Genomic DNA, 15434 nt, shown 5'->3' on the forward strand with positions numbered 1-15434 from the left:
TTGTTTGACAGTTTTCTAGACTTTGTATAATTTTATTTCAGTTAGTTTCTGGTTGTTTCCTTATCTTCACACAGGAGAACTCAGAGCTTCCTTGTCCTCCATTAAGCTGACATTACTCTATGGCTTCAAAATATTCCATTATATTAATGCATCATAATACCCCTAATTTCTCCCAAGTTTATGGTAATTTAAATTGTTTCCAGTTTTTTATTTAATGAATACTGTTGAGCAAGATAATAAATTATACAAAATATTCTTGAGGTTATTTTGTAGTTACATCATGATAGTTTTCTAAAAGTTATATTACTGGATGAAAAGTAAAAACACTCTAAAACTCTGTTTGCATACTGCAAATGATATGAAACAATTGTCAGTAATTATTACTCCCATAATCATCTTGCCAAAATGTCTTTTTTGAGCACACTTTTCAGGTTTCCACCATTCTTAGGATGGGATATTCTTTTTATGAAGCAAAGCAAAAGTAAAAACAAAAATAATTTTGCTCATGAAAAAGGTAAAAAGACAAATTTTCTTTCAATTTGAAGTTCTAATTTCCTATTGAGGGTCAACATTTTAAAAAATATTCGTTAATCATTCTTCTAAATTGTGTGTCTTTTTGTGTGTATGGTGTAAGACACTTAATTGTGTCAAATGATGTATGATGAGGAAGGGGCTTCATCATGGCAAAAACAAAAATAAGCGGTTGTTATCTGGAGGTTTCTGGTCTAACATATGGTCAATAACTTTTCAGCTAATCTCTTGAAGTAATTTACTAATGTGCATAGATCCTGAAGGTAAAATTTGCTTATCATTATAAAATAGATCATTAAGATTCCTCTTTGATAAAACAAAACCAACAAGCTAACAGGTTCAAATTACCTTATCACTCCATGGGTTACTGTTTTAACCTTGCTCCTCCCACATTCCATTTGATAATAGTTGGACTGTGGACTCAGATGTTACCCTTCTTTTATTTATATAAGCTGTGAGAGCAGAAGATTACACAGAGTCTGCTTAGACAGAGAAGCAACAGGCAATGGATCCCAAAGGTTGGCGTGTGAAACTAAATGATGGCCATTTCATTCCTGTCCTGGGATTTGGCACCTATGCACCTGAAGAGGTAGCGATAATGATGGTTGGGTTGTGGGTTCCAAAGAAATTTGACTGAGCATGAGCAGAAGCTGACTCAGGTGGTCAAGTCATTGAGTTCCTGTGTGACTTTGGGAGGCTCACTTTGTTCTTGTAACCAGCCTAGAAACAGGCGTTATACAGAGAGACAAAGCAGCCAGTGTTCGCTCTGCATCAGGGTCTTACTATGTGGTCACCTGTAGAATGTTCTGGGTTTTTCCCAGTTTCTATCTATTTCCCAGGTTGGCAGAAGAGATAAAACTTAGCAGTTAAGAACACTGACATTAAGCTGCCTTGCTTTGAGGGTGATTACACGGGAGTGGTTTCTCCGTATAATACTGAAATTCAAAAGATCTTTCCTCACACCAAAAGGATAGGATACAGAGAAATATTTGTGATAATATGTCCCAGAGATGAGGCGAATGATAAATGATGGGAAAGAGTTGCTGTTCTGTTGAGGGGTAGCCTGCTGAGTGCCTGGCAATTGTACACCACATGTTGTTTCCCTTCAACTTCACCTACTGCTTCAGAATTTATCCTGAATGGAAAATATAATACTATTTGAGAGAATAAGCTACAGTCTTCCAGGGCAATGTTTCAGTTCTTCATCTTTGTTATTACATTAGATTGAAGCGAATAGGTAAAGTTGGACCTTGGGCATAGAGAGAGAAAAGTCACTGAGTCACTAAACTAGAAGGCAGAAGTGTGCCTTTCAAAGTTGGCTGTAGACTATTTAGTTGTATGACAAGTGACTAGCACTTAAAAGTTGAGTGTCACTTTCTCATCTATAAAATAGAAGTAAATGTTGAAAGAGACATTTTGGAGACAGAAGACAGGACTTGTTTACTTTGTAGTGGAAAGTGGCATGAAGGGGAGGAAGGGTCAAGGATATCACTGAAACTTCACCTTTGTAAACCTCTGAATGCTCCTACATCTAAGGAATGAGCATAACCAGCAGAGGTCAGTTAGACCAAGAATTTAGCTCCTAGCAACATCGTTGAACAAAGGAAGCTTCTGAAATACTTAAAAAGAAATGGAATGTTGGTCAACCATAAAACAGTTGGAAATCCCACCATTTGCAACCACATGGATGAAACTGGGGAACATTATGCTAAGTGAAATAAGACAGACACAGAAAGACAAATACTGCATGGTCCCACTGATACATGGAATCTAAAAAAGGCAAACTCATAGAAGCAGAGAGTAGAGGAGTGGTGGGGGAGGGGCTAATTGGAAAAATGTAGAGATATTAGTCAAAGGGTATAGAAACTGGCAGTTGCAAGATGAATAATTTCTGGGGAAATAATGTACAGCATGGTGACTATAGTTTAAAAAAAGTATTATATTCTTAAAATTTGGTAAGAGTGAAGATCTTAAGTGTTCTCACCACACACACAAAAAAGTTTACACAGTGATTTGATGGGCATTTTAATTGGCCTTATTGTGGTAATCATTTCATGATGCATACGGTTATGAAAACATCATGTTGTACAACATATTGTATACACTTTTTAAATTTATGCACAATTTTTATTCAGCATGCCCTGTGTGACAAAACTGGTGGTGGATACTTAGAAGTGATCACCTTGCTTTTTCACACTTTGGTCCATGTACCTTTTCTGTTTCTTGATTTTGCTTAGTAATCTCTCACTATATAAGTTACATCCATGACTATAACTATATGTTGAGTCCTGTGATTTCTTCCAGCAAATCACTGAAACTAGGGGTGGTCTTGGGGACCTTCAATGTTTGCGATCATCCAGTGAATGCCACTGAAGCAGTTCTTTGGATGTCCAACTTTTATTACTTACTAGGCAAGACCCAGGCAAACTGCCATGGATTCATTACTACACATGCAGATCTAAGCTAAGACATAAGGAAAAATTAATCCTTGGGAAGGTCAAAGCTGTGCCTCAGCTATCTGTCAATCACATGGATATCCAACTATGACCTTTGGTTGCACCTCTAGGTTCCTAAAAGCAAAGCTATAGAAGCCACCAAATTAGCTATAGATGCCGGGTTCCGCCATATTGATAGTGCTCATGTTTACAACAATGAAAAGGAAGTTGGACAGGCCATCCGAAGCAAAATTGAAGATGGCACTGTGAAGAGAGAAGACATATTCTACACTTCAAAGGTGATGTGTATGTGGTGTGTGTGTGCGTGAACATGTGTGAATGTGATTGTGTGGAGATGACAAGTATATAATAGGATTAGTAGTTTGCTGAATTGTGCTTATTGGTACAGCTATTTTCACACATATTCGTGTTTTAAATGTAGTGTTAGAAAAAAAATGATGGCTTTCTCATCATTGCGTTGTTCAAAGTTTATAATTTTAAAGTATGGTCACTTTACTTTTCTGAGCCTCAGACCATGTCAGTGTGATTGTCCATGGACTATTGAATCAGACAGAACTGTTATCAGATTACAGCTTTATTTATCATCTCGGTGACATTGTAATTTCTTAACATGCTGAATCTCACTTCTCACCTCACTTACTAAAGAGAGAAATATAAGAGGCATATTGTGCACTAAAATAGATATAGCTATACGTATAGGTATAGATAAAAATATAGCTTAATTGGGCCCAGTACATATTAATATGTTTAAAGTACTTTTTCTCTACAGTTATCTGAACAAATGGATGCTACTTATTCCCCATAAGATTAAATATTTGATAGAATTAACCTACCTTTGTGAACTGCTTTGTAGCCTCCATCCAACAGAGTTCAGATAATGGGCATGGCTATTATTAGATAACACTTTTTATTTCTTGGTTCATTTCCTTCCAGTATTAAGAGAGGCACTGATGATAAGTCCAAACAAATATCAGTATATCTAGGAGTAAGTCATATCAAAAGGGAATACAAGAAAGAAAAAAGTATTTTTCCTTTGTAGTCATCAGTTTCCAACAAGTAGAAAAATGTCTAATTATTAAGAGAAACAAGAAAAACAAAACTGGCTGAAGTATTAATCCAATGCAACTTCCATTCTTTAACCTCTGCAGCTTTGGGTCACTTTCCTTCAACCACAGTTGGTCCGGCCAGCCTTGGAAAAATCTCTGAAAAATCTTCAACTGGATTATGTTGATCTCTATATTATTCATTCTCCAATGGCTATGAAGGTTGGCAATTTGCATGATCACACTTATTTTACTTCTTGTGTCAGAATGTCTATCAGCTTGTATGGATGATGAATTAAGATTTTGCTTAGAAGGATGTAGGGATTATTACACGAGGAAAGAATCCCCAAAATAATAATTTCTGAGTAGGTTTTTATGTACTTTTTTTTGAATCCTTAATTTCCTTTCCATGCCCCCAAGAGAATAGAGCTCAACAATCTCAAATCCTCTCCCTCAAAACCTTGAGGAAATAAAAATAGGCACGCTCAAGATTCGGTCCTGATTATGAATCCTGAGTCTCTTGGGGCTGTCACAAGCACAGAGATTCACACAGCTGTGATGAGCAATGCAACTGACATATACTTTAGGATAATGAATTGATAACCTCTCCCTCCATTTCAAGTTCAAAGTAGATATGATGGTGTAACCTTTCGGTGGGTCTAAATCTAGCAGCCATCATAGGGACTTGGGAGACTTTGCCTGTACCATTGGCTACCTTCCCAATGGAGCTCTGTAGATTGCACTTAGCCATTAAGGATTATGTTATGTACAATTCTTGATTTTATGTTATAGAAAACTATTCAAGCTACCCTATGCAGAAGAGTTTATTTGACTATGTCAATGGAAAATCCAAGTGGACAGATTTAAGGATTTGGAATAGTCTCTGGAAATGTCTCCTTTTCTCTGTCTCCTAATTCTACATTACTATTGGTTTGCTTTATTTTTGTTGCAAGATTTTCCATTGGTGGCAAATATGGTCATGGGGCAGTTCAAGTCTCATGATCATTAGCACTTCAGAATGTCTCTGGTTTTCTAATATGCATCTTTATTCTTAAGAGAACCTCGGATGTCCTTGTTTGGTCATGTGTCTGCCCATGGACCATTGAATGTTCAGACAGATAGGAAACTCATTGTCTAGGCTGGGTCAAGATGGTAATATTATTTTTCCAGAAATAATGCCGTGTAACGTACTGTCATCCCTAGCGTGAGGGAGACTTTTTTAAAAAGGAAAATATAAGGACAGATAAGGGTAACATAAGATACTACTAATTCCCTTTAGGACCTAGGAAAATGATTTTTAAAAACATATAATCAGTGTAAGAGATTAGTGGAAGGAAGCCTGTCTCTTAAAGACATTCCTTACACCTCCATATGCAAATCAATTTATAAATATTAGTATCTAATATGTTTCAGATCCTAACTGACACAGGTTTAGTTTCCTGGCAGCCTTGCTAAGTTTGGAGAAATTATTTTGTGGCATCACTAAAATGATTGCTTCTATTCCAGCCAGGGGAGGAACTTCTTCCCAAAGATGAACGTGGAAAACTAATATTTGACACAGTGGATCTCTGTGCCACATGGGAGGTGAGTGCTTGGAAGAGAGAACACAGAGGGTATCCGAAGAAGTGGAATCTTATTTCCCCTTCCACTTATGAGAATGGGATATGCACCTTTGGATTCAGCAATTCATAAACTTTAAAAGAATGGGGATGCTCTAGCGGTGTGGAGGAAATCATTACCTAAATATTTGTTAAGTGAAATGGAGCAGAAGAATTTTGGACAATAAAGACAGGCATCTCTTTACTTCAAGTTGTAATGCTATCACATTTTTCTCATGAGAAGACAATAATTCTTATCCTTGCTGTCACTACATTCTTTTGCTGTTTAATTTATTACATTTTCCTCTTTTCGTTATTCATGCCAATTGGTTTCATTGTTGTTTCTTGACAGTTGTTCCTTCTATCAGATTATTCTTGCATTTATTCTTGATCTATAGCCAATTGCACAAATGATTCTTCACCATCCCTTCCTCAACAGGCAATGGAGAAGTGTAAAGATGCAGGATTGACCAAGTCCATTGGGGTGTCCAACTTTAACCGCAGGCAGCTGGAGATGATCCTGAACAAGCCAGGGCTCAAGTATAAGCCTGTCTGCAACCAGGTGAACACCCTTGGTTTTCTCTACTTTCTGTTCTTCACTTGTTTCTTCTTGCTCTCTGCCAGATGTCTATTTGTTCTGTACTCCTATTCATCCTACATTTATGGAACAGAAGATTCTAGACAGCAGAACCTCTGTCTAGATGGGCATGAATCGAATCCATAATTGTATCTGTTTCTAGTGAAAAAAGTGTCACAACTTTACTTCTAAATTTTTCATAGGAATTTAGAGAAGGTAAAGGAGTTAATAGCAGTCTAAAACAGTTACCTAGAACTTAGAGGGAAGGTGACATTGCCCTGAGATGTAAATCATGGTCAGAGATTGCATTGGTGAAAATTATTTGGATACCATTGTGTACAGGAAAGAAGGTCCTGAAAACCTGTAATTGGCAGTAAATAATGAAAGAGAGAAACAAGATGGGGTAGATCTTAGGGTTTTATATGGGGTTTGGATGTCTGAATCCTTCATCTTGGTATCCCTGCTTTCAGGAGTCTTTGAATAGGAAGCATGAATACAAGAAACAATAACTAGACACTACGAAAGTTATCCGGACTAGAGGGATGATTTATGGTGATATTAATGGTGGATGAAATCAACACTCTGGAACATTTTCAGGAATATAGAGCAGACCTTGTGATTTACTCAGTCTTAGTCTGGTTCTCCTCATCAATCCCTGCCCTTAAATGAACTGTTTATACACATTATTCTGTGTCTGATTCTGTGGTCTTACTTTTTTTGTCTACATTTATTTTATTATTGTAAGAACATTTAACATGAGATCTACACTCTCATCAAATTTTGAAGTGTACAATACAATACAAAACAATATTGTTAACTATGAGGGCAATGTCATACAGCAGATCTCTATGTCTTATTCATCTTTCATAATTGAAACTTCATGGCCGTAATTAGCAACTCCAGATTTCTCCCTCTTCCCATCCTCTGGTAACCAATAATCTAGTCTTTGATTCTGTGAGTTTGAGTATTTTAGATTCCTCTTATAACTGGTATCATGTACTTCTTGTCCCTTTCTGAATGTCTTATTTCATTTACCATAATGCCTTCAAGGTATACCTTAGTATTAAGACGTTTGTGTCTTCAATTGGAAAATGTGGCTTATAAAATTCAAGAATTTGACATATAGTGATATAACACTACTGATTTTCAACTATAAAGGGTAAACATTCATGTGATTCTAGCATTAGTTTTACTCACAATTTTTGTTGTGAAAATTTTCAGACATTCAGAGAAGTTAAGATAGGACATCCATGTTTTCCTTCCAATATTCAAAATTTTTCACATTTTATCACATTGCCAAATATATGCATATATGTGTGTGTATATATATGCATTATATATGTGTGTGTATATATATACATACATACACACATATATGTAATATTTTGCTGACCATCTTCAAACTAAGCTACAAATATGACAACTTATCCTATGGACCTCAGAAGGCATATGGTCTAGTATTCAATCCATATTCAAGCTTTCCTGTGGTATTCCCAAAGTGTTTTATACACCTTCTTTTTCAATCAGGAGCCAATTGTGACCTACAGATTATTTTTATTCATGTTTTTTAAGCTTTCTTAAGTAAGAATGGTCACTCAACCCTTTTTTCCCCATGACACCCAGGCAGGTCTTTGTTGAATATTCTGGATTTACCTGATTATTGTCTTGTGACATCAATTAACTTGTTTCTCTCTTCCCAGTTTCTGTAAGTTAAAAGTTAGATCTGAATGCCTTATTACACTAAGATTAAACACTTTTGGCTAGAAATTGTCCTTTGCATGATCCGTCTCTCAGATTTCACTCCAGCAGGCAGCCTGTTGTGACAAGTTGTCCCATTATGTGAAATTTTACTTTTGTTCTTTTGATTAAGCTAGCTGTAGTCAGGTGTTTTCTTTGTCAGTGTATATTTTCACCTCTGAAATTACCCAGCAATTTCCTGCATTATAATTGTAATCAGAGGAAGCCATATTGCCCCAAGTTTGCACAAAATGAGTAACTACCAATGTTTTTATCCTGAATTGGTTATTTCACTGGGATTTGTATGAAATTATTTTCAGTTTTAAGCATTATTTTATAATCTTTTTACTTGACTTTTTTGAAACAGAGAATTCCTTTATCAAGTCAAAATAAAATACAATTATTCATATACGGCATGCTAAAAGCTTAATTTCTTAAATTTAATTATCAATGTTTCAAGAAAGCAGTCACTTTAATAATCAACTTCAGTGGGAGAAAAGATTTTTGGATTTCTCTCTCTCTCTTTGTCTCATCACTATGGACTCATGGATTTTTATTTACTCTATGTGTTATAATTGCTGTTAGTCATTATTCCCTTTGATGCTCAAACCCACCATATGTCACCACTGAGATCCCCATCAAACTGGTTCTTTCGTCTTTTAGACGTCCCTTCATACATCTTTGAATAATTTTTTTGCTCTATGGTACAATTTTATGTCCAAGGCTCAAAAACTCCTTTTCCTGTCCTAGATCTGGAATGAGCCATGTCTCCTGGTAGTGTATAATGATACTGAGAAAACAAGATCTGATCCATAGAGTCACTTGTTCTCAGGAATGTCACTTTTCCTTGCCCTTTTAGTGAATAGAGATATAATATTTATTTTTTTAAAGTCATTACTTTACATTGATATTTTCAGTTCAAATTTAATAATACACAGTATTTTATTCAGCTTTTTTTTGCTTTTAACCTTTCTGTTTACTTTAATGTTGCCATTTGGTATAATCTGACACTATTCTATTGTGGCATTCTGCAGGTCGAATGTCATCCTTATTTCAACCAGAGGAAACTGTTGGATTTCTGCAAGTCGAAAGATATTGTCCTAGTTGCCTATAGTGCTTTGGGAACACAACGTCTAAAGCAATGGTAATGAAGATAACAAGTAGTTTCCTGAAAACTACTTTTGATCAAATAGTTTTAATCATATTGGACTCAGTTTTCTGGAATTAACTCTCAACTGGTTTGGGGGAGAAACGTGAAGGATGAAAGAAATCCTTCTCCATTATCACCCAATCACCCTGCCAAATCTTTATCATTATATGTGTCTGCTTCATCAATAACAACTACAACTGCATTAAAATCTATATATAATCCAAAAATCAAGACAACAGTCAGAAGCCTAAATCTGAATATAGCTATTTATTAACTAATTAACATGTTTCTAGTAATATACTCTCTTAGCCTCATTTACTTCATGTCTCAAATCAGGATAGTAATATTTAACTCACAGTTAAATATTGTGAGTTAAATACTCACAGTGCCATAGTGCTTAAGTTTATGTGCTCTCCTTTGGCAGTCTGGGGTTCACAGGTTCAGACCCTGGGCACACATCTATGCACCACTAAACAAGCCATGCTGTGGTCGTGTCTCACACATTAAAAATAGAGGAACATTACCACAGATGTTAGCCCAGGGGCAGTCTTCCTCAAGAAAAAAGAGGAAGATTGGCAATGGATGTTAGCTCAGGGCCAATTTTCCTCACACAGACACACACGTGTAACTCCCAGGTTTATCATGAGAGAAAAATTACAATCTGAAACATTTTTGGAAACTTCTATAGAAATATTGCACATGATATGTGATGATAAAATGAGTAATTATCCTTTTGAGACTACTCAACTTTTATCAGTATTTTAGAAAAGTTAAAATAAAAATTATCATATTCTTTCCCTCTCTGTTTCTCTTTTCTGCTCTTGTTCTTTGAGGGCTATGATCAGAGAAGAAAGACAGCCACTGAGAAGTAGTAAGAAAAATCTATGATTTGGAAGCATTTGTCTCAACTCAACCATGCATCAAAATGACAGGGAGGGATTTCAAAACACGGGTTGGTAGGTGCTACACCTAAGTTTTTGAATGAGGTAACCTTGGGTGAAGCCATGGAATTTGCCTTCCCAAAATGTTCCTGGATGATAGCAATGTTTCTGGTCCCAAGACCAAATTTTGAGAAGCAGCGGTCTAGAATGGACATTCTGAGCCTGTTTGGAAACTTCCGAACAAATTGAGTACTGAGTCTCTGGTCTTCAGCATCACTGCATTTCCTTCCAGGGTAGACCTGAGCTCCCCAGTCCTCTTGGATGATCCAGTTCTTTGTGCCATGGCAAAAAAGTACGAGCGAACTCCAGCACTGATTGCCCTTCGCTACCAGCTACAGCGTGGGGTGGTGGTCCTGGCCAAGAGTTACAATGAGAAGCGGATCAAAGAGAATGTGCAGGTGATGAGTGAAGCTGTGGGCATAGGTCTTCTGCATAATATCCTTCATGTGTGTTCTTCTTTGTAAGGCTCTCAAGATGTCTTTGGGCCCAAATGAGTTATCTGTTACTTCCCATGCATGTACACCTTATGTGTATTGCCACTGGTTTTCCCCTGTGTTGCCACAGTAAGAGATTGGACAGAAAACATAGATTTTATTTCTAGCATGAAGTCTTCAATGTACTCTTTAGCCCTGTGCACGTAAATCTTATTTTCTTCATTCTAAAATGGATTATGGGATTTTCCTTACCTATTTATGCTGCTGTAACTAAATACCACAGACTGGGTGTCTTATGAACAACAGAAATTTATTTCTCACAGTTCCAGATGCTGGAAGTCTGAGATCAAGGTGCCAGTGTGGTGGAGTGAGAGCTATCTTCCAGGAACTCGCACTTCTCATTGTATCTTAACATGGTAGAAGGGGCAAGGGATCTCTTTCATGTCTCTTTTATGAGAGCATTCATCTCATTAAAGAGGGCTCCACTATCATGACCTAATCACCCCTCAAAGGCCCCACTTTCTAATACTATCACAAGGGTGGTTAAGTTTCCAGCATACGATTTTGTAATTATGCAAACATCAGAATGTAGCAGTGATCCTCAATTTCCAAATCAGCGTGGGTTTAGCTTGTATTTCCTTGAATACTAATGTAGTTTCATTTTCATGTATTTATTTTCCTTGAGTTTCCACTTTGTGACGTGCCCATTCAAGTCTTTGTTCATTTTTATTAACTTATCGGTCAATTTATTAACGTGTAGAGACACCATTATTATACCATTAGCTATAGCTGCATAGCAGACTATCTCCAGTTTAGAGTTTTGCTACAACAGCCATTTATTTAGTTCAGGATTCTGTGGTTTGACAATTAGCCTATGTTCAGCTAAGCAGTTCTCTTCTTGGCTGGGCTGTCTCATGTATTTGCCATTAAAAGCAGAGCAACCAGCCACCTCTGATTTAGGAGATGTTTTGGCTGTTGTCAGTGGTGTACAAACTCTGTTCCATAAAAGTTTTCACGCTGTTGGCTAGATTATAGCCAACTATTCTGTTCTTCCTCTCATCACAGCAGCACGACCCCAAGCAGTGTGTGGATACTTTGCAGTGCCTTTTTTTAAATATATATAAATGGAAATCCTCATGTCCATATTGTCCCACAGATTTTCATTGTCTTCTCTGTCATATATCAAATGTTCCTCAGTCCATGTCTGACCTCTCTTTTCTATTCAACTACTTACTTTTCTCTACTGTGTAATTGTTCTGTAAAGTAAATCTTGCTTTTCAGAATGGTAAAACGTTTTCTTCATCCTTCTCTCTTCTTTAAGAATGTCTTGGCTATTCTTGACTTGTTACTTAATGTCAGGCAGAGTATCACTTGTAAACTTTCATGAAAAATAAGCATGTACATCTTTGGTTCATATTGCATTAAAACTATATATGGATTTGGAGAAAAATTTCTCCTTTAAAAATACCTCCAATCAATGCTTATGATACAATTTTAAATTACTTTGGTGTTCCTTATATATTTTAATACATTTCATAACTAAATCCAAAGGTATTTACATAATCCTTTCATTAGATTTATTCATAGTGAAGTGGTAACTTAGATATGCTTTTGATAATTTTTTCCTAATTTTCATTTTGAAGATTTTCAAATGTACAGGAAAGTTGAAAGAGTAATGCAATAAATTCATTACTTAAATTCATGAATTGTTATGTCATTGACATTTTGCCTACTATCTATCTATTATCGACCAAATTATCTATACATTACTCTATATGTCCAACTTCTCTATCAACCACCATCTTGGAGTATTATTACTGATTGATGGATTTACTTGGTTCAACATATTAGCCATTATTGACACTTTTGGTGTTTAAAATGGCCCACATTTAGACAGTGATATTCTCTTCAAGCCATTCACTGTCTTCTTTGAACATGACATCATAAATATTTCTAGAGTTATTGGTTTAAATAACCTTGAAAATTTTTTTTCACATTCTAACTGTTCATTGGTGACATATATGAGAATCCACCTTCATTCATCAAAATTAGTAAATTATGTGTTGTATTTTTAAAATGTATTTCTAGATTCTTCTGGATTTGCTAAGTTCATGACCCTATCTCTTTGAATGATGTCACCTTTGATCCTTCAGCTTTTTAAAAGATGTCCTTTGGTTTGTAGTTTTGTGCAGTTTCAATAGATTATATCTAAGGATGACTTTCTATTTAATTTTCCTGATGTTTATTATCACTTGAGTATTTTGCTTGATGTCTTTAAAAACATTTGGAAACTTCTAAGATATTTTGAGTGTTGCCTCTGCACCATTCAGTGTAATTTGCTTGGATTTTCTGGATTGGTAAATATGCAATCTAAAAAGCATAAAAATATTTCTACTTCTGTGATAGGTTTTTGAATTCCAGTTGACTTCAGAGGACATGAAAGTCTTAGATGGCCTAAACCAAAATCTTCGATATGCCACTGCACAAATGTAAGTGACTTTGGTAAATATGTTTGCCTCTATTCATATTCTGATAATGAGTGTATGATGATTGTTAACATTTACATCAGTACCAGGAAGACAGAAGCCAGTTTGAGACAGGGGTTGGACAGGAACTTTCTGGAATCTCATCCCAGACATACTCCAGATGTTTGCTCACTGACATAACAGGGGAACTGAAGCAGGGTCAGCTTGAATCTATACAAATACCTCCTGCCCTCATCACTCCAAGGAACTTTCCAAGAAGCTCAATATCACTGCTGAATCTACACCTTCCATGTAGGTCTCCCATATCTACAACAATCCAGTGGACCTACACTGTGGCTATCACCAGTGTAGCCTAATTCAATGTTTCCAAAAGTGTATTTATCATCTTCTGCTCCCAACTTCTCAAATTTTTATCAGGTTAAAGCCTTCTCCATCAAGCTTTTGGTCCGTTCCAGAAATGCCTGTCACCCGCTTATGGGATCTTCATGAGATTCTACTCAGTTTATGTCCTTCATAAGTTTCCAATTCTCTCCCTTACTTTTCACTACATGTTTGTTTAGGAACCAAATATTGTGTTTCCCTCCAGAAAGGCAGGTCTTGTGGTATCAATAGGAATTTTTCGTTTATATTTTCTGAAATATTAAGATCTCATTGAAGAGGACAAAGTCTTCAAGAAGAGATTTAAACCAGAGGAAGTGTTTGGAGACAAAAGCACCATTATTGGAGGGAATTTATAGCCAATAAAGGATCTTTACTATTCCTTTATCCTCTAAGGCTCTGGTTTCTTCAGAAAGACCTTCATTATAAGTGAGGGAAAGAGAGGGCACTTTCCTTCTGCCTGTGAGAATTTTAATTCCTAATAGTAATAAGTGTGACAATGTATGGAAAAGGATTAGCATAATGGCAAGTTGTGAATACTCAAAAGTTGGTAGATACATTTTCATCCTTGCTAATATATTTATTAATATAGATTGAAATGAAGAATAAGATAGGGAAATTATTCAGAGAAAAATAGAGTGGTAATGAATCAGTCACCCTTCCAATAAGTTAGATATTTCAATACAAAGCCATTAATTTCTATCACTTTTTATTTTGGGTTATTACTGAATAGAGATTTTCCTACTCTATAGTAAGCTCCATGGAGATGGTACTCAATTTTTATGTGACATTATTTCCATTTCTGAAACTAACTGGGTATATTTTATGTGGTGGGAAGCTAGTAATTAATTAATTTTAAAAATTGAAGTGAAATTGCATTCAGTAATATGTGTCACCCTAAAGTATTTATCAGTGCCATGCATGTGGCTGGACATGTCCTGTTAAAAATGAGGGAGAATCAGTTTCTTCTTCCACTGAGCACTGGAAATAAGAAAGGGCAAGCTATCTTGTTGCTTTCTTGGCAGAAGTAGCTAAGGAGAAGAACTTATTTGAATTTCTGACTCTGCTTCATCTGGGTATTGAGTTCTGGGCAGGGAAAATCATGAATAATTTAATTATTTTTATTATTTTTCAATTATTATGATGTAATGTTTGTGAAAGAAAGAAAGGCAGCCTCCATACCCAGTCAGGAAATAAAATGTTTAACTTCACCCTAATGACAGCTTCATAGAAATCACTTCTCTACCACCCTACAAACAGAGTCACTCAATCCGTATATACATTGCTTTTTCTCATTTTAGGCTTGCTGACCACCCTGAATATCCATTTTTTGATGAATATTAACATGGAAACCTTATCCTGAGTTCTACCAGAAGTCCTGTGTGCAGATAGTGTGGCAAGAAATGTCTCAGATGTTAAGAATTGGACACACTAGCATGGATTTCATGCATGCTGCTTAGCAACTCATACTCAGCAAGACTTAATTCCATAGGTCACTTATTGTAAAAATTAAAGATTTTCCCCCCAAATCTCTTTCCTATGTGAATCTCTGTTTTGTATATTTTATTTCCATCTGACTCATTAAAGCAAAAAACTGATTTGCCTAGAGTTTGTGGTGAAGTATTTATTCTCTGGGGCTATAGGATGGTTCAGACATGAAGCCCAAGATGGTGTGGTCTGGAACCATGAGACTTATGATAAAATCCCAAGACATGCAGGAACAAGCCTATTCCTCAAATCAAAAATAATGAAGCCAACAAGGAAATATTCTACCATGAAACCGAACCAAGAGACCCATAAAGTAGGAAAAGAATCACACAAGAAGAAATAAAACAATGGAGTCATTTCAACATGACATGAAAATAATTGCTTTAGCACTCTCAAAGGAATCAACAAGGGACAAATATTTGTGAAAGGACAAGGAAACTAAGTAAGAAAAGACAGATGGGAGAAAGAACTAAACAGAAGTCTTACAGGAAACTAAATTATTTGAATAAAAAAAGGAAACCTCAATAGATGCAATAAAGAGGAGGTTAGACACAACAGTTATGAATTTTTAATTAATTAGTGATTTTTTTACAACCTACTTGATTTCTCTTTATC

The 15434-nt window shown here is 35.9% G+C and overlaps 1 protein-coding gene across 1 annotated transcript; it reads left to right on the top strand.

Moving 5' to 3' along the window:
• Positions 1 to 911: 911 nt before the first annotated feature.
• LOC100057251 (aldo-keto reductase family 1 member C23-like protein) lies at positions 912 to 14939 on the top strand. The gene is made up of 9 exons (XM_001500921.3): positions 912 to 1120; positions 3098 to 3265; positions 4136 to 4252; positions 5537 to 5614; positions 6068 to 6190; positions 8977 to 9086; positions 10266 to 10431; positions 12874 to 12956; positions 14633 to 14939. The coding sequence occupies exons 1-9, from the start codon at positions 1037 to 1039 to the stop codon at positions 14673 to 14675; spliced, it is 972 nt and encodes a 323-aa protein (XP_001500971.1). The 5' UTR covers positions 912 to 1036; the 3' UTR covers positions 14676 to 14939.
• The last annotated feature ends 495 nt before the right edge of the window (positions 14940 to 15434 follow it).

This window comes from Equus caballus, chromosome 29, assembly GCF_041296265.1.
Source record: "Equus caballus isolate H_3958 breed thoroughbred chromosome 29, TB-T2T, whole genome shotgun sequence".
Classification (NCBI taxonomy): Eukaryota; Metazoa; Chordata; class Mammalia; order Perissodactyla; family Equidae; genus Equus; species Equus caballus.

Coding starts and splice junctions, on each gene's coding strand:
- LOC100057251 (XM_001500921.3), top strand. CDS start 1,037: ATGGATCCCAAAGGTTGGCGTGTGAAACTAAATGATGGCCATTTCATT. Junction 5,615..6,067: donor ATCTCTGTGCCACATGGGAG/GTGAGTGCTTGG, acceptor CTTCCTCAACAG/GCAATGGAGAAGTGTAAAGA. Junction 9,087..10,265: donor ACACAACGTCTAAAGCAATG/GTAATGAAGATA, acceptor ATTTCCTTCCAG/GGTAGACCTGAGCTCCCCAG.